At 37.1% G+C, this 27,972-nt stretch overlaps 1 protein-coding gene across 5 annotated transcripts in view; it reads left to right on the top strand.

The window, feature by feature from the left end:
* The window catches only part of Kiaa1958 (KIAA1958 ortholog), a 140,791-nt gene that overhangs the window by 37,408 nt on the left and 75,411 nt on the right, over nucleotides 1–27,972 (top strand). For 4 of the 5 annotated variants that reach the window (XM_047524319.1, XM_047524321.1, XM_047524320.1 and 1 more), the window contains one exon: nucleotides 26,265–27,459. In XM_047524319.1, the coding sequence (XP_047380275.1) occupies nucleotides 26,289–27,459 (1,171 nt within the window). In that variant the 5' untranslated portion in view covers nucleotides 26,265–26,288. Of the gene's footprint in view, nucleotides 1–26,081; nucleotides 26,138–26,264; nucleotides 27,460–27,972 lie in introns of those variants that run through there. The other variant, XM_047524317.1, reaches the window with a different exon arrangement.

Genomic DNA, 27,972 nt, shown 5'->3' with positions numbered 1-27,972 from the left:
AATTCATATAGAATTTGAAAATACTTTGATGTGCCTATATGAATTAGGTCTAGTGTAGATTAAAATATTTCCAATATTGGGATTTTTTTTGTGATGATTTGCATAACTATTTCTCATAGGTGAAAAATCTATAATTATGAATTTTCTCTGAATACTATAGTGTTTATGATCACAGTTTTATACTTGCAGTTTGTTCACATATACTTTGACTTTGCAAGTTGTGTTAGAGAATTTTCACATTTCTCTAGTTTTCAGAAACATTTATGGTTGCCAGTAGCTGAACGGATATCATTATGCTGGAAGTGTTTCAGTGATTATACATGCTGAGTGGCAAAACTGCTTAGTCTAAAAAAAGGACTCCATAATATTTGGCTTTTGGTTGTAATTACCAGTCATGCTTGCCAGAAATTAAGTTTAGCTTTTAGAAGCCTAGAATTCTTAATATGTTTGTCTCTAACTAAATATTTCAGAAATTGTTATTAAATTGTCAATAATCCCATTATGTATTTTATATTCATTTATTCCAAGTTATACAGAAGAAATAACATATAGCAACATGATTGTGCAACAACACAGAAAATGCATAAAGTAATAGAATGTAAATAGTAATATTTAGTTTGATTATAGTTTTGTTTAAAAGGAACCTGTGGTCCCAAGTACAAATAAAAGATTAGAAGGAAAAACACCAGAATGTTAATAATGAATATCTCTTAGTGTGATACTTTTCTGTTTTCTAATTAAAAAATAAATTGTTGAGGTTGGGGCTATAACTCAGTGGTAGACTGCTTGCCTCACATAGCAAGGCACTGGGTTCAATCCTCAGCACCACATAAAAATAAATGAAGATGTTGTGTCCATCTACTAAAAAAATTTAAAAAAAATAAATTGGCATACATTACTTGTTTGGGGAGGAAAATAGAGGCATTTTTTAAATGAGAAAAGAAACATATTCTGCAGGGCTTTCCAACAGGTGCTAAATTTGTTTGTTCCATTCTAGATATTGAAAGTTAAATGGTCTTTTGAAAAAAATATTCCAAAATTCAGATTGATTTTCTAAATTATTAACTAGTGAGCCAGCTCTTATTTTATAGCACTTAAAATTTTATAGACTTCTTTATATTTATATATCTTTTTTAGTTTAAAAAATCTGTATCAAATGGATTTTCAATTCAGTTATATACATAAATGGATCACGGTAAAAGAGCTACCACTCATTGTTGATGTTGTGAAAACTTGACTTCAGTGATTTCTGCCCAGCTGGAGCAGTTTGGAATCTGGGGATCCTAAAGCCCAGTGAGCAAAGCCTGGGTGCTGAGGCTGCTTCAACCTCATTTTAAGGGATGGCCTCACATTCCTCTCATGGGGAACTGATGGCCTCAATAGATACCTTAGGGAGCTTGTTTGGATTAAAAATACCCAGCATTGCCTAACTGCTTCTAATTTTTTTAGCTTCTGGTGATGAGGGGGAGGTGAATTGAATTCATGACTCAGGGTTAGAAGTTGCAGAGTAGCTTTTGCAGGCTGTTGTCTCATGGTGTCCTTGGGATGGGTCATAAATAGAAAATTATAGTTTAAAAAGATGTTCTAGTCTTCAGGTAATTTGCAAAAGTAGTACAGTTAAAGGCAAATGCATTTGTAGGGGAGGGGGTGGGGGGATTGAACCAAGGGCCACTGAGCTACATACATTCTCAGCCCCTTTTTTTCATTTTAAGAGAGGGTCTTGCAGAGTTACCCAGGTTAACTTCAAACTTGTGATCCTCCTGGGCAGATGTATTTTAAATATTTTAGTAAAGCCTTTAAAAAAAAAGTAAAATAAACAACACTTATTTTTAACTTAGTATTTAAAAATATATTCAAAAGGTGGTGGTGGTTGTTTTAAGAGGAAAGGTGCTTTTTCTAAACTGGTCCTTGTCCCTAATGGCCAATACCCTACCTCTTACCTTTCTGTCACTGGGAAGTATCATGATATGCAGAAGATTAAGGACTGGAGTGATCAATTCCCCAACTGCTTCTGGGGAGTGGTATATTTTATCTGGAACTGGTATGTTTTATTAGAACATTCTTATGTACATATAAACAGTAGAGGGATTACCAAGCATTTGATAGCCCTGCTCTGGAGTTAGGATTACAACATTTGACAAGTGGGTCAGCATTCAGTAGGTCTTATTTCATGGTGTTAATGAAATTAGTTCCTCCAGTCTACCAGTGTGCCACTGTGCACAGTATAATCTTGCTTGTGCCTTGATAGGCTAGTGTACCTTTCTCTAGAATGCCCATGAATTCTTCATAATGGGAGTTATCAGTACACTAAAATGACAGTTAAGAACTGTGTAAAACTGTAATATCTCCTCTTAATAATGACTGGCAAAAGTAGTCCTTAAAAACAAATATAACAAAACTCGTTGAAAATTGAGAAACAATTACATATAATAAAAAATGGAATTAAATCTATAATGTAAATGTATAAAACATAGTAATATAAATCTTAAATGAATATTTTTTCTAATACCTAATCATTATACTTCCAAATTTAAGTATATCCTTCCAAATTTATGAAATATATGTGTCTATTTTTATATAACCTGCATTTCACTCTACATATCATGCTATGAATACATAGTTTCCACTTAATACCATTTTAAACAGTGTCAGTAAATGTTTTTATATAAAGTTTTCTGGGTTTTGTTTTTGTTTTTGGTATGGGGATTGAACCCAGGGATGCTCTATCCCAGTACTTTTTATTTTTTATTTTGAAACAGATGCTCACCAACTTGCCCAGAGTAGCCTGGAACTTGTGATCCTCCTGCCTCAGCCTCATGAGTTGTGGGATTACAGGTGTACACCACTATGTCCAGTAGTTGCTGTTATCTTTTTATAATGACTTCCTAAAGGAAGAAAAGCTGAGTCAGTGTGTACACAAACTGAAAAATACATGCAGGAGTGACAATAGGACTTGAGGGCTGTTATCCCAATCCATTTTAGGAGAATTGTGCATGCACATGTATTTGTGCCCAACAAATCTGTGGATTAATTCTAGTATTTCTGTGGGTGTATGTTGGAGAACTTAAAGATTGTCTGTAGCAGGGTGAGCAAACTTTTTCTGTAATGGGCAGACTTACATGAAAAAAAAAAAAAATCTATTGGCAAATAACCTAAAAAGTAGAGAAGAAATGTTAGCCGAAGGTAGAGCATGATGAGAATGTAATGAAACTAACAAAATTACCTAAATTCAGGGGAATAAAAGCTGTTAGTCCTAGATTCATCCCAAATAAGTGTGTTAAAGTAAAACAAGAAAACAAAGATGTTAAGGAACTTATGAAGTCTGAGAAATACCTACCACCAGCACGTGACTAAATGAGTTAGTTTCATTGGGTAAATTCTGGCTCATATTTATGTGCTTGAAGATAAAAGCCCTTCTTCAAGGTAGTAGGCAAGCTTACCAAAAATAAGTGTTACTGAATACACTCTACTAAGCACTGCTTTTATCGCTGCTTTTAAAGGAAAGTACCTTTTATCAAAGGTTAAAATTAATGAATTAGTTGCTTTGTAAATGTACTTTTCTTGAATATATGTAAGGAATATGAATGTATTCTTATAAATAGATTCTTAATGAGTCTATTGATATTCATCAGATTTAAAACTGAGATTTAAAACTGAGTTCAAAATTTTCCAGTATGGTCAAGAATACAGACCATAAATATGAATTTATGCTGATGAAAATATGAATGTATTCCTAGTGAATATATTGAAATTCATTAAATTTTAAACTAGGTTCAGAAATGTCCCAATATGGTCAAGAACATAGCTCATGAATATGAATATAAAGTTATAAAAATGTTCATGAATATATTCATATTCATTAATTTTAAACTGTATTAAAAAGTTTTCCCAACAGGGCAAAAAGAATATATTCATGAATATATTCATAGGAGGATATATTCATGAATATAATCATTATAAAGAATACATTCACATTTATGGAATATATTCAGATATATTTGTAAGAAGATCCTCTGTTTGCTTTTTTACAAATTGCGTAGTTTTTTAAATGCTGCTGTGAATCAAAGTGAAAGTGAATCTACTAAAATTTATTTCATGGACATCTTCAAAAAGTAAAAAAAAAAAGTATAAATTTGTCATACTCAGTGAATTGATCTGTTTATGAATTGGCTCCTAGTGAATAGTTCTTTGGCAAATTAATTTAGAGCTCCCTTTCTCAGCATGAGATGAATTACTATTTATTACAGTAACTACCCTGGGGAAAACCAATACAAAAATGAGGGGGATTTTGAAAATAGCTGGACTACTTGTGTACTCAGAAAAGATTGACTAATAACACCAAAGAAGTAGTGGTACTTGTTAGGAGGGAGGGCTTCAAACCATTCTTGACCTTCCAGGAGCCAAGTGTTTGGTTAGTGAGACAAGTATGCCGGGCAGCGAATGTGGCTAGGCATTTTTATTTCAAGTTCCTGTTCCTCCTATGAATGTTGGATTCACTTTCCAGAGACTAAGTGGTTTAGTGATGAAGATGGTTTCTGGGGTTAGACTGCCCTCTACCTTGAGTTGTTTTTTCCTAATTGAAGAATAGCGTACATACAATAAAATGCACAAATCTTAAAAGTATTTATATTCTTATATATGTATACCCCCATGTAAATACCACCCAGATCACGTTAGAACATTTCTATCACTTCAAAGTGTTTCCTTCTGCCCCTTCCTAGTCCTTACTTTGTACAGGTGACAACTCTTCTGACTCCTGTCACCATAGATTGTTCTGCCTATTCTTAAATTCATATGCATTGGATCTACTATATGTATTTTAATATATCTGTCTTCTTTCACTGAATGTAATTTTAGAAGTTCACTCTTTGTAGTTTTGTATATCAGTTTGTTCCCATTCCTAGCCCTTTTTATTTTTTGAGATGGGATCTTGCTAAGTTGATGAGGCTTGCCTCTGACTTGCAATTCTCTTGTCTCAGCCTCCTGAGTACCTGGAATTACAGGTATGTGCCACCATGCCTGACTGTTTTTCTTTTCTTTTCTTGCTATCTGTTTTGTGAATACACAACAAATTTTTAATCTGTCCTTCTGATTTAGGGTTGTTTCCAGATTTTGGCTATTAAGAATAAAACTACATTGAAATTCTTATGCTTTTAATGGACACATATACTCATTTCTTAGTCTTTTTTTATGTTTATCTTTTCATTATCAAATTATGTAATGTGAATTAAATACTCACTGGGTATTAAAGAGCATTTCTATTATTGTGTGTTAAATACCAGTTAGAAATTAAGGAGCATATCTGCTCTGCTTTTAGACAAATTTGGTTAAAAAGGAAGTTTTAGCAACAAAATGTAAGATAAATATAACGTAAATAAGGGCTTTCATCCAATATTAATGGATTTTAGTTTAGATATGGAATGAACACAGTTGATAGACTTTGCAGGTGATTTAGGAATATGAATCTTTATAGCACTGTGTCAGATACTGTATTAAATAGTTGCCAAACTTTCTTGTTTAACGTTCACAACAACATTGAGAAGTGAATGCCAGTTGGATCAGACTGCAAACACATCTAGGGGGTATCTCAGAGGCACATCTCTTTGTTTGGGTATAGGATAATTGAATGTATTTTCATATTTGTAACTGATGATACTCTGCAGTTTACTATTTTATTCATTGTATTTGGAGTCTTAAGTAGTTTAAGATAGTTACATCTCCTAAATGGAGGGAAAGTGGGAAGCCAAACAATTTGCTATATGTACTTCTTAATCCATCATGTTGGCTTGGTAATTCAGAAAGAAATTCCAAGCCTTCAGACAATATACTACCCTGACGTCTCATAAATCAAGCGTTCTTCATGACCCATTTCCACCTGGGGCAAATTGAGACTCAGTGCAACTTGAACAGTGCTTACTCAAAGGCTTCTGGCCAGCAACAATCCAAATTGCTCAGCCTAGTTTATTTAAAATAAAACAATACACACACACACACACACACACACACACACACACACACGCGTGCGTGCGCGCGCGCGCGCGCGTGCTCTCTCTCTCTCTCTCTCTCTCTCTCTCTCTCTCTCTCTCTCTGCCGGTATAGCCCTTGAAAAAAAAAAATTAAACATTTAAATATTATTAAATCTTTTAACATTTTATAGGTACTCAGAAGTAACCATTTGGGCTGGGGTTGTGGCTTGATGGTGGCACGCTTGCCTGGCATGTGTGAGGCCCTGGGTTTGATCCTCAGCACTACATTAAAATAAAGGTATTGTGTCCAACTACAACTAAAGTGTGTGTTTGTGTGTGTGTGTGTGTGTGTAAAAGAAGTAACCATTTACTTCACATAATTAATCTAAGCAAAAATTAACCGTAAATGTAAATAGATGGTGAATGGGCCAAATCTTGTGAACACCTTGATCAAATATTTGTTGGTATAAAGAATTCTGTAACACTTAACTTCATCACTAATTTTTACCATTCAACCCCGTCTTGGAAATAGCCTTATTATTTCTTGATTATCATAGTTTTTATAAGATGTTTTACCTGAAATATGAAATCATTAGAAGTAATTTTCCTGTCATTTATATTTTCCCTGTGATGTTTATGTTGTGATTTTTGCCTGTTTACCAGTAAAGGATGTGGATGTTAAGCCTGTAGTCTTTCTTGTCCTGGTAAAGACATCTTTTCCTCCATGTGCCCGACCTTTGTGCACTAAGATCCTCCTTAGTTCCACAGTGTAGTAGATTTATTTCTTAGACTTTTTCTTCTGTGTAACCTTCCTTACTTCCTAAACTAGAGGAAAAGTTTTTAGTAACTTGAAAAACTTAAAAACATTTTTATACTGTTAGACTTGAAATGAATTTAAGGCCTGTGAGGGCCCTGAGAGACTACTGTTCAGCTTTTATTTTATTTTACTGATGGACAACCTGGAGTTGTAATTACTTCTTCACTATGACTGAAACCATACTGTTTTATAATTGCTGTTCAACTGTAGGTATTTCTAGCTAGACTGCAAATGATGGGAGTAGTGGCCACATCTGTCTTATTTAATGCTGTATCTCTGGAACTGAGCACAGAATTTGGAAGAAAATAGGCATTCACTTACTGATGTTGAATACATTAATAAATGAATCAAGATTGACAAAGGGAACTGCTCGGAGTCACACAGCCATTTAGTGGACAGCCCACAGGAGCTGCAGAATCCAGTTCAGCACCCTAAAAGTCAGAGTTTCGTTATCTACTCCTCCAGTCTGTAAAGGTCTGTGGCAGTGATTACTTTCCTTAAGTGTGTGCCAGGCTCTCTGACATAGCTATTTCACACAATGCCTTTCAATATATGAAGGACTGATAGAAAGCAGCTAACCAGGGGAGCACCAGAGGATGTGCTGCCCTCATTTTTGCCAGGAGTCCTTTATAAGATACTTCTGCACTATTAAAAGCATCAAAACATCAAAATTATGGAAAAGAAGTTTTCCCCAGTTGCAGTCTAATTTAATCTTATTTTTAAATTTAATATTTCTGAAATCATTAAGAGTGCCCTACCAGTAAAAAATTGTTCAAGGTAATAAGTTCTTAACCTCAAGGTTTTTACAACACCTCAAGGATTATTGATATAGGGCTTTTGTTAATTCAAATAGTATTTTCCAGGGCCAGGGATGTAGCTCAGTGGTAGAGTGCTTGCCCACTATGCTTAAGGCCCTGGGTTACGTCCAAAAAACCCCATAAACAATAACAAAAAACCCAGTAGTATCTTCCAGAATCATCATGATCCTTCAGCTTCATCCTTAGTTTTTTGATCTCTTGACCTTCATTTGGGATCTTCAATCTGTTTGTTTAGCATAAAATAATAAACACACATGCTCACAGAAATTGTTACTTGATGGTTTTCTTGGAGTATGACCCCTGTGGGACATTGTCTTTTACACTAAGTTCCCCACCATTACTTGTACTCACCTCTTGATTGCATGATGACTTTTCACTTAGTCATATTTGCTCTGCTATCAAAATTCAAACAATATTAAGAGAAAATGGAGAAAAGACTGGAAGGAAACTCGTGCCAAGTCAGAGTGTAATTTCTTCTATGTTGCTCTATTAAAGTGTGTATGTTTTATACTTTATTTTGTATGAAATGATAGGTCCATTTTTTACTTGCTGTTTGTCACTTACTTAGCAGCTTATAGATATATGTAAATGGAAATGTTCTCGTTCTTTTGAAACATCCCTTTAACACTTGATATTTATGCTCTTACTTGCCAGGAGTGAGTTTTTTACTTGTGACATGTCATGGAGATGAATTAGAAGGATGGGCTTCCTTCTGGGTAGCACTAGTTTTTTGCTTGTTTCTTTTTTGATCTCATGTTTTTAAAGAGATAATTAAGTTAAAATGAGGTCTTTAGGCTAGGCTCTAATCCACTATATGACTGGTATGCTTATTTAAGAGAGGAAATTTGAACAAAGGCCTATGCACACACAGATGGTAAGCCACGTGTAGAAACTGGAAGACCTGAGTTCATCTAAGAACTTAGGAGAAAGACCTTAGAAGACCCCATCCCTGCTGACACCTTGCTGACCTCCAGCATCCAGAACTATGAGAAAATATTTCTGTTGTTCAGTACCAATCTGGCATTTTGTTCTGACAGTTCTAGCAGACAAATGTAAGCATAATATCAAATATCTGAATGGCAGATTTATATTGTGTTATCTGACATGTTAAGAAAAGGTTTTCATTCAAGATGGTAACTAAATGTACACTTTCTATTGCTTTATAAATATATAAACTCATTAGTGGCATTGTGAAAAGGACTGTAACAAACATCATCTGTTTCCTTTCACTCTCTTTCCTGGTAAAATTCAGGCTCTATACTCTTCCAACCTATTTTTCTTTCTTTCTTTCATTTTTAAATTTGTTCTTTTTAGGTGTATATGATAGTAGAATATTTTGACGTTATACATGCATGGAGTATAACTTATTCTAATTAGGATCCCATTCTTGTGGTTGAACATGATATGGCGTTACACTGGTCATGTATTCATATATGAACATTGAAAGTTACATCTGATTCATCCTACTGTCTTTCCTATTCTCAGCTGCCCTCCCTTCCCTTCATTCCCCTTTGTCTAATTCAGTGAACTTCTATTCTTCCCAGTCCCCTGCTCCCCACCCATTGTGTGTTGGCATCTGCATATCAGAGAACATTCAGATTTTGGTTTTGGGGGATTGACTTATTTCACTTAGCATGACAGTCTCTAAGTTTCATCCATTTTCCAACAAATGTCATAATTTTATTTTTCCTTATGACTGAGTAATTGTGTATATATATCACATTTTTTTCATCCATTCATCTGTTGAAGGGCACCTAGGTTGGTTTCATAACTTAGCTATTGTGAATTGAGCTTCTTTATACATTGATGTGGCTGTGTAAGTATAGTATTCTGATTTTAGGTCTGTTGGGTATATGCCTAGGAGAGGAATAACTGGGTCAAATGGTGGTTCCATTCCAAGTTTTCTTAGGAATCTCCATACTGCTTTCCAAAGTACTTGCAACAATTTGCAGTCCCACCAGCAGTGGATGAGTATACCTTTTCCCCACATTCTCACCAACATCTGTTGTTACTTATATTCTTGATAATTGCTATTCTTGCTGGTGCCAGAATCTCTGTGTAGTTTTAATTTGTATTTCTCTAATTGCTAGAGATGTTGAACATTTTTTCATATATTTGATGACCATTCATATTTCTTCTGTGAAGTGTCTGTTCCGTTCCTTTGCCAATTTATTGATTGGGTTATTTGGGGTTTGAGTGATAAATTTTTTGAATTCTTTTTTTTATCCTGGAGATGAATGCTCTGTCTGAGGTACAGGTGGCAAAGGTTTTTCTCCCACTCTGTAGGCTCTCTCTTCACATTATTGATTGTTTCATTTGCTGAGAAGAAGCTTTTTAGTTTGATACCATTCCCACTTATTGATTCTTGATTTTACTTCTTGTGCTTTAGGAGTTTTCTTGAGGAATTTGGTTCCTAAGCCAACATGATGGAGAGTTGGGCCTTCTTTTTATTCTACTGCACAGGGCCTCTGGTCTAATGCCTAGGTCCTTAATCTACTTTAACCAACCTATTTTTAACTCATATCTTGCTATTTTCCATCCTGTTCTTAAACAAATGAAGTGTTTGCTGTTCTCTCTACACTCTGAACATTCTACTACCTTTTTGTCTTTCCTCATTTTTGTTTTCTTCCTGTACTTCCTACACTATTCTTTAGTCGGGTTTTTATTGAGGCCTCATTGTGTGCTAGAAACCGCCGGGTGTTGAGAGCGTAGTGACGAGTGAAACTATAGGCCTCGTGCTCAAGGAGCAAACACTAAGTGGGGTAACGAAGGGCTATAGGGTGCAAAAATCACCTAACCAAGCCTTGGATAGGGATGGGGAAGAGTTGCAGAAATTATTCGAAATTACTGGTTCTCAAATGGGAACCATTTGTCTGGAGACATTTTTGGTTGTCCTGACCAGAGGAGGCAGTACCGCTGGCATCTAGGAAGGATGCTGTGAAACATCCTGCAGTGCACTGGACAGTCCCCCACAACAAAGTGTTATGCTGCCCATAATGTCAGTAGTGCCAAGAGCGAAAAACCATCCTATAAGTTAAGTTGTAAAGATTGAGTAGAAAAATATTTAGTGTGGCAAAAAACGGCAGCATTTGCAAAGATCTGGAGTAGAGATACAGTAAATTGGTAAACTAGAATGAGTTTACGGTGGCTAGAACTCTGTGTTTCAGCTTAGCTAAACCTGGCAGACCTCAAATCCAAAGACTTGAAAGCCATGTTGATAAATTGGAATGTTTTACCTCTGACCACTTGGAGCCCATTGTGATTTGAATTTGAAACATCCCCCAAACACTCATGCACTGAAGGCGTGGTCCCCAGTGCAGCAATGTTCAGAAGTGGGCTTTGGGGAAGTAATTGGATCTTAGGGCTGTAACCTCATCAAGTGAATTAGTCCTTTGATGGAATCCTGACTTGATGGCATTGTTGGGAGGTGGTAGAAACTGTAGACGTCCTAATTAGAGGAAGTAGTTCACTGGGGGTATGCCCATGATGATTACATAGTGCCCCAGTCCCTTCCTCTCTCTTTCTCTCTGCTTTCTGATTGTCCTGAAGTGAATAGCTTTACCCTTTTGTCATGACATCTCTCTCACCACAGACCCAGAAACAATGGAGCCAAATAATCATAGGCTAAATTCTTGAGCCAGAATAAATCTTTCCTAAGTTGACATTCTCAGGTATTTTGAATGGAGCCAAATAACCATAGACTAAAATCTTCAGCCAAAATAAATCTTTCCTAAGTTGATTTTCTCAGGTATTTTGTCACAGTGATGAAAAACTAACTTAACAGAGCCTTTGCTAGATAATGCTGTCATTGTAGCCAAAACCTAAATTCACATTAAGGTGAATATTCTGCCAGTAAACAGTTTAGGTACTCTAGTGCATTGTTACTAGTAACCAGTCTGTGAGTTTATCAGCAGATACCCATGCTAAAGCACTATTCTGGCAAATTTGAACTTTTGGTTACTCATCTCTCAAGGATAATAGATAAAACTACATAAGGGAGGTATTTGTTATCTGTAGATAGCTGATACTGAAAGGACTTGTAAAATGAATCCATGTAGAGTAAGGACAAAAAAATTTATAGTGGATAGTGAGGAGACTTGGTTGGGATTGCTGTCCGGGTTTCCCCAGGTCTACCCCATGCTCAATGGAGAAGGACTCACAGAACTCAGAAAGCTGTTAAAATCATGGCTACCACTTCTTACAGTGAAAGAGTACCAATTGAAATCAGCAAAGGGGAAAAAGGCAGAGGTTGAAGGCCAGGGGAAACCAGATGTAAGGTTCTAGGTGTACTCACCAGGGGTGTCGCACAAGAATGCACTTAATTCTTCTAGCAACAGTGCATGACAAAACATGAAGGCCAACCAGAGGAGCTCTCCTGAGCTGTGGTGTCTGGAGCTTTTGTTGGTCATGTCAGCAGCAATACCTCTGTGCCCACCTGTGGGAAGCCATCCTCATGGAGCAGAATCAGATGAGGCTGAGCCATGGGACTCAGAGGTCTGGCTTTTAGGAACTGTGGCGCTGCTGAGGAGTGGTTCCCTGTCTCCTTCTGGAATTTTCCCCCTAAGAGAATAGTTCCTCTGACTCCACCCTATCTTGTCCAACACAGAAGCAGCTCCTCCCAGTCCTTGCCCCTTTACCTGTATATTATAGATAAAGGAGAGTTGGGCTACTCCATGTTGTTGTAAGAGGCCAGAGCTGGTATGGCCACACCCATCACGCCCCCTCTCATAAAGAGAGTATTTTTGTGTTTATTGAGTAGATAAGATTTATGGGTAATAGAAAAACCACCAACATCCTCTTCAGGCAGTTAACCTTTTTTTCCTTCACGCAGGATGTGGCAGAGAGGACCCCCACCCACATTTGGCTCCCAAACAGGGACTTGAACCCTAGATGGCAGAGAGGACCCCCACAACCAACTTAGCCACTCAGTCAGTGGTCAAACTGATGTATTTGATTGTAGGCTTCAGCTGACAAAAACACTGATCAGGCAATATATTCCATGAATTTGGAGATTTTCTCCCAGGAGCCTGTCCAGGGCCAATGCTGCTGCTGCTTCGAATAACCCTGGTCTGTTGAATTAACCCTTTGTTGCCCAGTTCCCCCCCCCTTTTTTTTTAGAGGTAAGGAAATTGCATGTTATCACTGTTTTACTGTAAATTTGTTCAATTATGGTAAAATGTACACAACAAAAAGGTTACCATTTAAATACGTTTTGTACATAGTTTGTTAGCACCAAGTACGTTCACACTGTTAAATAACCATCGCCATAATCCATCTTCAAAGCTTTTTATCATCCCCAAACTGAATATCTAGTGTGCCCATTAAAAAAAAAAAAAACTCTATTCCTGTTTCCGCCATGTAACTTTGTCTCTTTGAATTTGAATTCTACTTTCTTCTTGAATTTGTTATTATAGGAATATCACATAAGTAGAATCATACCATATTTGTCCTTTTGTATCTAGCTTGTTTTACTCAGTATGTCTTTAAGTTTACTCCATGTCGTAGAGTGTATCAGAATTTTATTCCTTTTTAATGTTGATTCTGCATAGACTTTAAACTTAAAATTATGAAAAGTTTACAGAAGTTTTATATTTACAATCAAAATTGTGTTAATCCTTAGAATGAATAAGAAGTGTCTTGAGTGCTCATTTTAGGGATATGGTTTTTTTGACAAAATTATGTTAAGAATTATGTAATCATAACATCATTACCCTATGTAAACGTAAAAAAAATAAATAAATTAAAAAAAAAAAAAAAAAAAAGAATTATGTAATCATGCAGTGTCCTTCACTAGTTACGTTTCACTCAGCCAGGTCAAGAAGAGAGAATTTTGCAGAAATATTCTTTGGCTTCTTTGGTTTTCCTAAGGGCCTCTCTTAGTTCTTAGAAAGAGAATTCTTTTGAAGTCTCACCCTTGAGAATGCTCCATAATGTTACTTGGTCTAATTGCTGTCTTTCCTAACTCTGCCGGACAGTCATTTGTTAAAATGACTTTGCATATTAGTATACAATTTGCTAGCATTTTTCAACAACTTGTTCCCATTCTACATCTTTGGCAAACTTTGTAAGTTTTGTTTTATATCCATCCTACTTTTATGTAGTCCGATGTTTTCAAAACTCAGAAATCTGGTTTCAAAACTCTTTGGTGAATATTTTTGTATATGATAACTTTTCCTTCTCTCCACAATCCTGTGGAGATTAACAAGTGTCTAGGTAGCAAGGACCCCTGCACCTTGTTTGTGGAAGTAATGTTGGCCCAGTAACCTGCTAGAGAATTTGGTTCACTTACTTATTCCTGAATAAAAATGAATGCCCAAAATGAATAAATGTTTCTTACAGAAATTTCTGGAATGTCTTCCTTCCTTCCTTCCTTGCTCCCCCTCCCTCCCTCCCTCCCTCTCTTCTTTCCTCCCTCCCCTCTTCCCCTTACCTCCCCTCCCCTCCCTTTCTTATTTTTTTGGTACTGGGAATTTAATCCAGGAACGCTTTACCACTGAGCTACATCCCCAGCCCTTTTTAATGTTTTTTTTTTTTGTGTGTGTGTATGTGTCCGAAATTTTTATTTTAATTTGATTGACTTAGAAATTGAAAGGTGGTAGCCAGATACAGATAGAAAATGCACAGTTAGGGCTTCTTTTCTAGTGGTGGAGGGTAGATTTCAAAGAGTTGGCAGTTGGTGATTTCCATCTGCAGTTGTAGCCTTTGTAGTATAACCAATAAAGTTTTTTTTATATATATATTTTATAATCTTATTACTGTTGGATGTGGCTCCTGAGATACTGAGCAATTTCAGACTGGTTAGATGACCAGTTTCTCTCCTGTGTCCCATAAGACAAACAAAAGGAACAATGCCAGTACTGGAGTGGTCATATTTTACCTGTTAACTTACCTTCTATTCCTAAGCTTCTCTATTCATTTTTAAAAATTTTTTTCATACATGAATATAGAATAATAATGTCTGTCTCGTTTTACTGTCCTTCCCATCCCCACTGCCCCACCCATCCCCTCACTTCCCTCTGCATAATCCAAAGCTCCTTCATTCTTCCTTGCCAGCCACCACTATAGATCAGCATCTGCTTTTCAGAGAAAACATTCTGCCTTTGGTTTTTTGGGATTGGCTTATTTCACTTAGCATGATAGTCTCTAGTTTCATCCATTTACCTCCAAATGCCATAATTTCATTCTTCTTTAAGACTGAGTAATATTCCATTGTGTATACGTGCCACATTTTCTTTATCCATTCATCTGTTGAAGGGCATCTAGGTCGGTTCCATAGTTTAGCTATAGTGAAGTAAGCTGCTGTAAACATTGATGTGACTGTGTTACTGTTGTATGCTAATTTTAAGTGCTTTGAGTATATACCTAGGAGAGGGATAACTTGGTCAAATGGTGGTTCCATTCCAAATTTTCTTAGAAATCTCCATACTGCTTTCCAAAGTGGCTGCACCAATTTGCAGTCCCACCAGTGATGTATGAGCGTACCTTTTCCCCCACATCTTCGCCAACACTTACTGCTTGTATTCTTGATATCATTCTGACTGGAGTGAGATAAAATCTTACAGCAATTTTGATTTGCATTCCTCTAATTGAAAGAGATGATGAACATCTTTTCATATATTTATTGATTGATTGTATTTCTTCTTCCGTGAAGTGTCTTGTTCAGTTCCTTAGCCATTTATTGATTGGATCATTTGGGTTTTTTTGGTGTTGAGTTTTTTGAGTTCTTTATATATCCTGGAGACTGGATATATATCCTGGATATACCTGAGATGCATGTGGTAAAGATTCTTTTCCCATTCTGTAGGCTCTCTCTTCACTTTATTGATTGTTTCCTTTGCTGAGAAGAATCTTTTTAGTTTGAATTCATCCCATTTGATTCTTAATTTTACTTCTTGTGCTTTAGGATTCTTGTTAAGAAAGTCAGGTCCTAAGCAGACATGAAGATTTGGGCCTACTTTTTCTTCTATTACGCACAGGGTCTCTGTTCTAGTGCCAAAGTCTTTGATTCACTTTGAGTTGATCTTTGTGCAGGGTGAGACATAGAGGTTTAATTTCATTTTGTTAAATACGGATTTCCAGTTTTCCTAGCACCATTTGTTGAATACGCTGTCTTTTCTCCAATGTATATTTTTGGCACCTTTGTCTAATATGAGATAACCATATTTATATGGGTTTGTCTCTGTGTCTTCTATTTTTTTTTTTCTATGCTAGGCACTGTTGTAGCACTTTATTTATTTATTTATTTTATCATAAACAAATGGGATACATGTTGTTTCTCTGTACATGGCGTAAAGGCATACCATTTGTGTAATCATAAATTTATATAGGGTAATGTTGTTTGATTCATTCTGTTATTTTTTTCCCTTCCCCCCCACCCTGCCCACCCCTCTTTTCCCTCTATACAGTCCTTCCATCCTCCATTCTTGCCCCCTCCCTAACCCTAACTCTAACCCTAACACTAACCCCCACCACCCCCCATTAGGTGTCATCATCCACTTATCAGCGAGATCATTCGTCCTTTGGTTTTTTGAGATTGGCTTATCTCACTTAGCATGATATTCTCCAATTTCACCCATTTGCCTGCAAATGCCATAATTTTATCATTCTTTATGGCTGAGTAATATTCCATTGTATATATATACCAGAGTTTCTTTATCCATTCATCAATTGAAAGACATCTAGGTTGGTTCCACAATCTGGCTATTGTGAACTGAGCAGCTGTGAACATTGATGTGGCTGTATCTCTGTAGTATGCTGATTTTAAGTCCTTTGGGTATAGGCCGAGGAGTGGGATAGCTGGGTCAAATGGTGGTTCCATTCCAAGTTTTCTAAGGAGTCTCCACACTGCTTTCCAAAGTGGCTGCACTAATTTGCAGCCCCACCAGCAATGTATGAGTGTACCTTTCTCCCCACATCCTCGCCAACACCTGTTGTTGCTTGTATTCTTGATCATCACCATTCTAATTGGGGTGAGATGGAATCTTAGGTTTTGATTTGCATTTCTCTTATGACTAGAGATGTTGAACATTTTTCCATATGTTTGTTGATTGCTTGTAGATCTTCTTCTGTAAAGTGTCTATTCATTTCCTTAGCCCATTTGTCGATTGGATTATTTGCATTCTTGGTGTAGAATTTTTTGAGTTCTTTATAGATTCTGGAGATTAGTGCTCTATCTGAAGTATGATTGGCAAAGATTTTCTCCCACTCTGTAGGCTCTTTCTTCACATTGCTGATAGTTTCCTTTGCTGAGAGAAAGCTTTTTAGTTTGAATCTATCCCAGTTATTGATTCTTGCTTTTATTTCTTGTGCTATGGGAATCCTGTTGAGGAACTCTGGTCCTAAGCCAACATGTTGAAGCTCTGGACCTACTTTTTCTTCTATAAGATGCAGGGTCTCTGGTCTGATTCCGAGGTCCTTAATCCATTTTGAGTTTAGTTTCGTGCATGGTGAGAGATAGGGATTTAGTTTCATTCTGTTGCATATGAATTTCCAATTCTCCCAGCACCATTTGTTGAAGAGGCTATCTTTTCTCCATTGCATATTTTTGGCCCCTTTGTCTAGTATGAGAAAATTGTATTTATTTGGGTTTGTGTTCGTGTCCTCTATTCTGTACCATTGATCTACCTTTCTATTTTGGTACCAATACCATGCTGTTTTTGTTACTATTGCTTTGTAGTAGAGTTGAAGATCTGGTATTGCAATACCCACTGCTTCACTCTTTCTGCTAAGGATTGCTTTAGCTATTCTGGGTTTCTTATTATTCCAGATGAATTCCATAATTGCTTGCTCTATTTCTGTAAGGTACATCATTGGGATTTTAATTGGAATTGCATTGAATCTGTATAGCACTTTTGGTAGTATGGTCATTTTGACAATATTAATTCTTCCTATCCAAGAACATGGGAGATCTTTCCATCTTCTAAGGTTTTCTTTAATTTCTTTCTTTAGTGTTCTATAGTTCTCATTGTAGAGGTCTTTCACCTCTTTTGTGAGATTGATTCCCAAGTATTTTATTTTTTTCGAGGCTATGGTGAATGGGGTAGTTTTCCTAATTATTCTTTCCAAAGATTCATCACTTATGTATAAAAATGCCTTAGATTTATGTGCATTGATCTTCTATCCTGCTACTTTACTGAATTCACTTATGAGTTCTAAAAGTTTTCTGGTGGAATTTCCTGGTTCCTCTAAGTATATAATCATATCATCAGCAAATAGGGATAGTTTGAGTTCTTCTTTTCCTATTCGTATCCCTTTAATTTCTTTGGTCTGTCTAATTGCTCTGGCTAGAGTTTCAAGGATGATATTGAATAGGAGTGGTGAAAGAGGGCATCCCTGCCTTGTTCCAGATTTTAGGGGGAATGCTTTCAGTTTTTCACCATTTGGAATGATATTAGCCATGGGCTTAGCGTAGATGGCCTTTACAATGTTAAGGAATGTCCCACTATCCCTATTTTTTCTAGTGTTTTGAGCATGAAGGGGTGCTGTATTTTATCAAATGCTTTTTCTGCATCTATCGAAATAATCATGTGATTCTTGACTTTAAGTCTGTTGATATGGTGAATTACCTTTATTGATTTCCTGATGTTGAACCAACCTTGCGTCCCTGGGATGAAACCCACTTGATCATGGTGCACTATCTTTTTAATATGTTTTTGTATGCGATTTGCTAAAATTTTGTTCAGAATTTTTGCGTCGATGTTCATTAAGGATATTGGTCTAAAATTTTCTTTCCTCGATGTGTCTCTGTCTAGTTTAGGTATCAGGGTGATATTGGTTTCATAGAATGAGTTTGGGAGAGTTCCCTCCTCTTCTATTTCATGGAATACTTTGAAAAGTATTGGAATGAGCTCTTCTTTAAAGGTTTTGTAGAACTCGGCGGAGAACCCATCAGGTCCTGGACTTTTCTTTGTTGGTAGGCTTTTGATGACTTCTTCTATTTCATTACTTGAAATTGGTCTATTTAAATTGTGTATGTCCTCCTCATTTAGTTTAGGCAATTCATATGTCTCTAGAAAGTTGTTGATATCTTCAAAATTTTCTATTTTGTTGGAGTATAGATTTTCAAAATAGCTTCTAATTATGTTTTGTATTTCGATCGTGTCTGTTGTGATATTTCCTTGTTCATTCCGAATTTTGGTGATTTGGGTTTTCTCTTGTCTTCTCTTTGTTAGTGTGGCTAAAGGTTTATCAATTTTGTTTATTTTTTTGAAGAACCAACTATTTATTTTGTCAATTTTTTGTATTGTTTCTTTTGTTTCAATTTCGTTGATTTCAGCTCTGAGTTTAACTATTTCCTTTCTTCTACTACTTTTGGTGTTGGTCTGTTCTTCTTTTTCTAGGTCTTTGAGCTGTAGTGTTAGGTCGTTTATTTGTTGAGTTTTACTTCTTTTATTGAATGCGCTCCATGAAATAAATTTTCCTCTACGTACTGCTTTCATAGTGTCCCAGAGATTTTGATATGATGTTTCTTTGTTCTCATTTACCTCTAAGAATTTTTTAATTTCCTTCCTAATATCTTCTGTTATCCATTCATCATATAATAGCATATTGTTTAATCTCCAGGTGTTGGAGTAGTTTCTGTTTTTTACTCTTTCATTTATTTCTAACTTCAATCCATTATGATCTGATAGAATACAAGGTAGTGTCTCTATCTTCTTGTATTTGCTAACATTAGCTTTGTGGCATAATATATGGTTTATTTTAGAGAAGGATCCATGTGCTGCTGAGAAGAAAGTGTATTCGCTCTTGGTTGGATGGTATATTCTATAAATGTCCATTAGTCTAAATTATTGATTATGTTATTGAGATCTATGGTTTATTTGTTCAATTTTTATCCCACATACTCATGAAACAGAATAATGTTCACATGTGTTATAACACAAGGATGGTGGGCAGGAAATCATTAACATAGGTGCATTTGTTTTTACCAGTTTCAAACAAGGAAAATCCTCATACTGCCCCTGCCCCTGCCCCTCCCTCCCCAGCACTTAAGTCAGGTGTATTGGGATTGTGCCTTGGCTACAGTTGTAGAAGCAGGGGCGGGGGGTGTCTGTCCCATGAGGACTTGGGGCTCATGTGCCACCTCTTTCAAGCAGTGCAGCACTGGGCCTGGAGTGGCACAGGGTTCAGGAGCATCACCAGAGAGGTGGTGACATGGAAGTTAGTAGACTGGCACTGGGGCAGATCACTTGGGTTTGAATTCTCCTTTATTTGCTAGCTACATGACTGTGGAAAAGTATCAGCTTTCTTACCTGTAAAATGGAGAAAACTACACTTCCTCATAAAGGTCAATGCATTACTGTATCTGATGTACTTAGACTAGAGCTGGCTTTTGGTGAGTGCTATCAGTATATGCTCTTATCATTATCTTTATCTTTATTGTTAACTTCCATTCTCAGGGGAGTCCTCACCAACATTTTAAAATAGGTCTCTTTTTAGAAGTGCCACTTACCACAATTTTGATAGTAAGTATCATTTATTAGGATTAGTTGTAGTAATACTTGTCTATATAAGTAAGAACCATGTTGGATTTGCATAGATTATTCATAATGACCTGGTAAATTATCAGGAAATGTGTATTGAATGACTAAGTAATTTTATAGTTATAAAATGCCATTAATAAACACTAAGCTGTCATTTCACCTCTAAAATTATCAAAAATTTAAGAAAAGTAATACTATCTAGGCAGAAGATAAGGAAGTAGACACTCTCATGTACTATACATGGGAGCAATCTGATAGATCCTACCCTAAAGACAATTTGACTAAAAGAATAAAGTTCTGCTTTTGATTATGTATTTAGGTGTTTATCAGAATGACACAGAAGTATTTAAAAAGGTTAATATAAAAAGATGTTAATTGTAGTTATTATATTAATGAAAATTGGAATCAAACTAAGCAAAGTGTCCAAAAGTAAAAGTTTGGTCAATTATAGCATACACATCATTAAAAGTCATGTAGATTCATAGTTCTCACATGCAGACTAAAACTGACTACAAACACTTGATAAAAACACAGATTCCCGGGGCTGGGGAGATAGCTCAGTCGGTAGAGTGCTTGCCTTGTAAGCACAAGGCCCTGGGTTCAATCCCCAGCACCCAAAAAAAAAAAAAAAAAAACAGATTCCCACACCCAGTCTCTGGTTAATGCATCAGGACCTCCAAGGTTGAGCTAGAAGCTGATCCTCTACTTTCTAATCAGAACCATAGGTGATTTCAGGGCACACCCTGATTGTTGCAAGTGGCAGTCTATTTGTTCATTGGCTCCTAGTCAAAAGTTGCACTCTTTTCTTTTTCTTTTCTTTTTGGTACAGGGAATTGAACCCAGGGGCGCTTAACCACTGAGCCACATCCCCAGCCCTTTTTTATATTTTATTTAGAGACATGGTCGCAATCAGTTGCTTAGGGCCTTATTGAGTTGCTGAACTGACTTTGTTGTTGTTGTTTGCTTGCTTGCTTTTTTTTTTTTTTTTTTTTTTAAAGAATTTAACCTTTATTTATTTGTTTTTATGTGGTGCTGAGGACAGAACCCAAGGCCTCACCCCTCCTATGCAAGCGCTCTACCATTGAACTTCAACTCCAACCCTGAGGCCGGGTTTGAATTTGTGATCCTCCTGCCTCAAGGTGGAAGGATTATAGGTGTGTTCAACCATCTCCAGCTAGTTTTACTCATCTCTTAAAACCAAGTGAAATGCCAACTAAGGCGGGGCGGGGGCGGGGCGGGGGCGGGGGGGGGGGGGGCACCTTGACACACTCAAAAACAGGAAGAATGGAAAGAAGATGGTTCAGATTACTCTGAAAGCTGATTGGTATGCCTGTAATCCCAGTGACTCAGGAGGCTGAGGCAGGGGGATCTCAAGTTTGAGCCCCACCTCAGCAACTTAGCCTAAAAATAAAAAGAACTGAGAAAGTTGCTCAGTGGTAAAGTGCCCTGAGTTCAACCCTTACTACAAGGAGAGAGAGAAAAAAAGAGAAAGGAAGGAATCTAATTAATGCTGAGCACCCAACAAGCCAAGGAAAGTCTTCTTCTTTCACAACTTCCAGAAAAATTAATGGATGAGTTTTCCCAGAAAGAATACAGACTATCCCAAAATCAGGGCAGCAGGCTGATTTGGAGGTGCGAGGTATGATTGCTGATATTTTCTCCTCTGCAGGCAGCATTTTGAAGGAGTGTCTCATTTTAGTATATGAATTCATTTGTAGTTTTAGTCACCACGGACACTCCTAAGACCCCATGAGAGACTGGAGTGTTGGAGAGTTGGGAACAAATAACGCTGAGGCATGGCACCACCATAGGGCAGGTGATCGTGGTATCTGGGATTACAGGCATTCACCCAGCAACAGATTCTTTATTATAGACCCTGTTACATCTTGGGAAATGCCATCAAGATAATGAAGCTAATTTTTGGGGGGTGGGGGAGATAGGAATTGAACCTAGGGGTGCTTAACCACTGGACTACATCCCCAGCCTCGCCCCCCCCCCTTTCTAATTTTCTTTTTCAAGACAGAGCCTTACTACTGCTGAGGCTGGCTTTGAACTTTCGATCCTCCTGCCTCAGCCTCCTCAGTTGCTGGGATAACAGGTGTGTGCCACCACACCTGACTTAAAGCTTTATAAACTTAAAGGCAATTTAAAATATTTTATCATGGGCTGGGGTTGTAACTTAGTGGTAGAGTTCTTGCCTAGTGTGTGTAAGGCACTGGGTTTGATCCTCAGTACTGCGTAAAAATAAATAAAGGTATTGTGTCCATCTAAAACTAAATATACATATATGTATATGTTTTATAATTCACTTTGAGACAGAGGTTTTAGATTTTCTATTTACTAGTTTTCTTTGAGTGAACTGTAAAGCATGAATCATCATGTCAAATCATGCCCATTGATGGGAATACCACTTTTAAATGTGATTGAGTAATGTTGCTATTAGAACAATTTGAATGAATGGAATGCCATTATAATTACTGTTAATCCTTTTCTGACAGTATATAATAAAAACTCAGTATATATGTAGAAATTATGAACATAAATAATAGGAAGAGTTGAGAATTTTGAGGTATTTATGAAAGGAAGACTTTAGAAGCATTGAAATTATTAAAGCATTTTATATAATATCAGTATCAAATTAACTAAGGCAGCTTTTTTCCATGACAGTAGAAACCTCACCAAAAATTATTTTAAAAATCGATTGTTTTCTTGGCAAAGGCGTACCTAGTTTGTATGACATGAATGCATACTTGAAGTACGGACATACACTGGGTCAATTTGCCAAAGAGATGGTGAGCTGCAGCACAACTTCTTCCTTCTTCCACCTCCCATATCCAGTCTTCCATCATCATCTTAGTTTTCAGATTCTGTGCTCTTTCCATCCATCTGCTGCTTTTCAAGGCAGGTTACTATTATACCTTACCGGAACTGCTGTATCAAATTTCCAAACTAGATTCTCCTCTCAAGTCCTTCTTTCTTCCAATTATAATCAGGATGATTCCACAGTTACCTTCTTCCTTACAACCATATACTTTATTAACTCTGTTATATAACAAAGTTCAAATTATTTTGTATGACCTGCAAGTCCTTCATGATTGGAATCCACAGTTCAGTTAGGGAATAATACCAACCTTACAATGCTGACTCTTCAATAATAGAGTATATCTATTTATATCACGTTTAATTTCTTTCATTTGTGATTTTTGATATAGAAGTCATTGACATCTTTTGTTAGAATTATTTCTAGGTATTTTGTATATTTTGGCATTAGTGGAACTACTCTAAGTATTTTTAAAAATTTTAATTTTCTAGTATTTTACTAGCTAGCATATAGAGGATTGATTTTTCAATATTAATTATTTCCTACTACTTTGCAGAATTCAACAAGTTCTCTTTTTCCCATATTTTTATATTGGTACATTATAGTTGAACATACTAATGGAGTTTGTTGTTACATATCCATACATGCACACGGTACACAATATTGTTATAATTTGGCCAATATCACTCCTCCAGCTATGAGTTCTAACAGTTACCTTTTGAGTTCTCCTTGGTTTCTACCTAAACTGCCTTACCTTCCACAAATAGGAACAGTTTTATTTCTTCTCTTCTAATTTTTCTACCTTTTATTTTTCTTCTTCCTCCTGTCTCTCCTCTCCCTTCCCTTCCCTCCTCCCTCTGTCCTATTATTTTTTCAGTGGCTAGGACTTCTAATACAATGTTGAGTAGAAGTGTTACAGGTGAACATTTTTTACTTATTCCTAATCTTAGAAATAATTCAGTCTTTTACATTAAATATAATATTAAATGCATTTTTCATAAGTGCCCATTTGTCTGTCTGGGATATTGCCTTATTAACAGTTTGCTAAGTGTTTTTATCATAAATGAATATTGCGTTTTTTTCTTTATTTATTAAAATGACCTTGTGGTTTTTCTTCCATGGACTGTTAACACATTGAATTACATTGATTTTTGAACATTCAGCCTTGTATTCTTGGGATAAGTTTATGTGGTCATAATATATAACCTAACATATACAGAATGGACTATTACCCATAAAGAAGAATGAAATTATGGCATTAGCTGGTAAATGTGTAAAACAAGAAGACTATCATGCTAAGTGAAATAAGCCAGTCCCCAAAATACCAAAGGCTGAATGTTCTCTCTCACATTCGGATGCTAACTCACAATAGGTGGGGGTGGGGGTGGGGGATGGAGGTTCACCGAATTAAAAGTGGGGGGAGGAATTGGAAAAGAAGGGGATGGGAATGGGAAAGACTATAGAATGAGTGGTACATGACTTTCCTATTATGTTCATATGTGAATACACAACCAGTGTAACTCCATATCTCGTACAACCACAAAAATGGGAAGTTATACCCCATTTATGTATCACATGTCAAAATATATTCACCTGTCATGTATAACTAGAAAGAACAAATAAAAATTTTTTAAAAAACCAGTGTATTACCCATATGAACATTTTGGGTTCAGTTTGCTAATGTAACATTTTTATATCAATATTCTTTATGAATATTTTCTTTATTGTAAAGGCTTTGTCAGCTGGTTTTGGTATAAGGATTACGTTGATCTCCTCAAATACCTTGAGTAGTGCTCCCTCTTCCTCTCTTTTGAAAATACTTGTATAATTTTTTAGTTTCTTCCTGAAGTAACAAAATTAACCAGTGAAACCACTTGAGTTTTCTTTCAGAAAAGTTTTGTTTTGTTCTGTTGTAATCATTTTCTATTATAGAAAGTTTGTCATCATCAGTAATTGAGATCTAACAGTGTTAAAACAAGCAAATCAAACCCTTTGAAAAGTTCAGAACCTTATAAGGGACTGTTGTGCAGATTGTAACTGAAGTCAGATGGAAGCTAACCAGGCATTCACTGTTACATGGCTCCAAACTAGCTCTGTCAGGTTTTGGAAAAGTGATGTAATACTTTTATACCTGAATCTTTCTTTTTCCTATAAAGCAGTTTTTTTCAAACTATTAAAAATAAATATTTTCATGAAGATCCTTATGCCTCCCTGCCCAGTTCCCCAGGATCTCCCTCTTGGCAGAGCATTGTTAACCTTTCTGAGCTTTTGCAGACTCCACATACCCCTTTCACTTTCCTGCCCATCATGTTGTCCTCACTGTTCTCACCCAACCAAGAACCCGAATAGGAAATGACTTACTCCTATGTGGTAGCTGCTTATCCTTGGGTTCATGGGACTCTCAGATGGTGGAACACTTCAGACACACCTTTTACCTCTGTGTGATGAACTGCAGTATTTCAGAAATTTCAGACAGCCAGGAGGTTGGAATCTTGCTCCTATGAGTGACTGTAGCACTGACCCTGGCCTGGTTATCTTGCTTATGTCTTCAGCCTGCCCTTCCAGAGTCTCCTCCCAGACTCTTCTCCCTTCTCCCACTCCCTGCGCTTAGTCCCTTATTTTAATTTCCAGTTACCTTGTTTTCTGGTACCCAGAAGAGCGTAGATGCCCTCTCTCTGACATCCATCCTAGAATGGATTCAAACCTCCTTTTTGGCTCTGCCTCTAGTAATGAAGTTTGTAGAGGGTAGCAATGGAAGGGCATCTTCTTGGTTAATACAGGTAATACACACATTTCACTATTAAGGGGCTAATGAACTATCACTTTGGAAAGGAAATGTACCATAAAAAAGCTCATCACAAAAAAAAAAAAACACCTTTTTTTTATATTGCTTAGTTGGTTCTTCTTTCTTTTCCTCTTTCGCTTTTTTCTTTTGTGTAGGCATTATTATAGCTATAAAGGAAACTGGCAAAATTTTTCTCCATAAGTCACTTTTTCCCATATTCCCTTCCAGTTGCTGCTCCAAAGCAGTGATACTAACTAGTTACAGTTTTGAAGTACTTTTTTAGTTTGTTTGTTTGTGTACTGGGGTTTTAACCCAGGAACTTTACCACTGAGCTACATTTCCAGCCCTTTTTATTTTTTATTTTGAGACAGGATATCACTAAGTTGCTGAGACTGACCTGAAACTTGAAATCCTCCTATCTCAGCCTCCTGAGTTGCTGAAATTATAGGTATGTGGCACCATGCCCAGCTCTAAAATGCATTTCTTTTTTATGACAGATGATCATAGTTGGAAGAAATTGAGATATGGGTATGACTTGGGTAATAATGGTTTCTTATTTTGATTATTTCCTTTAGGAAAGACACTTCTGATCCTGTAACATGGAGGATTGTCTTCATACCTCATCTGAAAATCTGTCCAAATTGGTCAGCTGGGCCCACAGCCATGGGACCATTTGCAGCCTCATTCCAAACCTGAAACATTTGCTTTCTGAAGGTTCCCATGGGAACCTGACCGCAATGTGGGGCTGTAGTGCTGGCCATGCTTATCATTGGCCACTAACAGCTACTTGTAGAGCTGGGTCCCAAGAGAGGGTCTGTTTCCAGGACAACAGAAGTTTTAACTCTGATAGTCCCAGTATAATCGGGGTGCCTTCTGAGACACAGACTAGCCCTGTTGAAAGGTACCCTGGGAGACCAGTAAAAGCAAAGCTAGACTGTAACCGGACCAGAGACTCTTGTGACTTCTCTTATTGCAGTGAACCCTCTGAACTGGATGAAGCTGTTGAAGAGTATGAGGATGAAAACACCCTGTTTGACATGGTTTGTGAGTCTTCTGTTACAGATGAAGATAGTGACTTTGAACCCCAGACTCAAAGACCTCAAAGCATTGCTCGCAAACGGCCAGGAATAGTTCCATCTTCCCTCCATACAAGTTCCCAGACACAGATGGTTGATGAATGCAGCAATGATGTCATCATCAAGAAAATCAAACAAGAAATTCCAGAAGATTATTACATTGTGGCAAATGCAGAGCTGACTGGAGGGGTAGATGGACCAGCCCTGTCCTTGACTCAGATGGCAAAACCCAAGCCTCAGACTCATGCTGGTCCGTCCTGTGTGGGGTCTGCTAAGCTGATTTCCCATGTAACATCTGCCATCAACACAGAGCTAGACCCACATGGTATGTCTGCATCTCCTTCTGTGATTTCCAGACCAGTCGTCCCAAAGACTGCTAGAGTATCTCTGGCTTCACCAAACAGAGGACCCACTGGAACCCATGGCACCAACCAGCAGGTGGCCATGCAGATGCCTGTGAGCACATCCCATCCTAACAAACAGATCAGTATCCCTTTGTCTGCCCTGCAGCTGCCTGGACAGGATGAGCAAGTTGCTTCTGAAGAATTCCTGTCCCATCTGCCCAGCCAGGTCTCATCCTGTGAGGTGGCCCTCTCTCCTTCAGTTAACCCAGAGCCAGAAGTGAGCTCCAGTCAGCAGCAGCCTCCAGTTGCTCCAACTATAACTACTGAGGCCACCGCGCAGTGCATACCAGGTATGGGATGTGAGGCGACAGTGAGTCCCTCATCCATATGCATCAGAGAATTTTGCGCCGTCAGCACTTCCAAGATTGTTGCTTCAGTTTGCTAGGATTCAGTCCTTTTCATTCTCACAAAGCTTGAAATTATTCATCCAGGTGATAATATGCAGGAAATTCATCTGAATTGAGGCCATTCATCCCATTAATATACCTCAGGACTGAGAGGACAGCTTTGAGAATGTGCTATTGATTCTATGTGGCCAGATTTAAGATTGATAATCTGACCTTAAAACTGGATTTTTTTGTAAAATTGTTTTTAAAGTTTTTTAAATGCTGTCCTCTCAGTATCAAGGTATTTAGTTGCTGTTTAAGGCTACATGATGGTGGTAAGGTATATGATGACAATAGATCCAACCATTAGAACCAGCTTCATCTGAACCAGCTTCACATTGGTAATCATTTTAGTGGATGTGATAGCTTGAAATATTTTTTTTAAGTGACAGACATTTCTAAAAGAAGTATTTGATC

This window comes from Sciurus carolinensis, chromosome 14, assembly GCF_902686445.1.
Source record: "Sciurus carolinensis chromosome 14, mSciCar1.2, whole genome shotgun sequence".
Classification (NCBI taxonomy): domain Eukaryota; kingdom Metazoa; phylum Chordata; class Mammalia; order Rodentia; family Sciuridae; genus Sciurus; species Sciurus carolinensis.
Note: the sequence above shows the minus strand (reverse complement) of the source record. Positions and strands in the feature narration are given on the sequence as shown.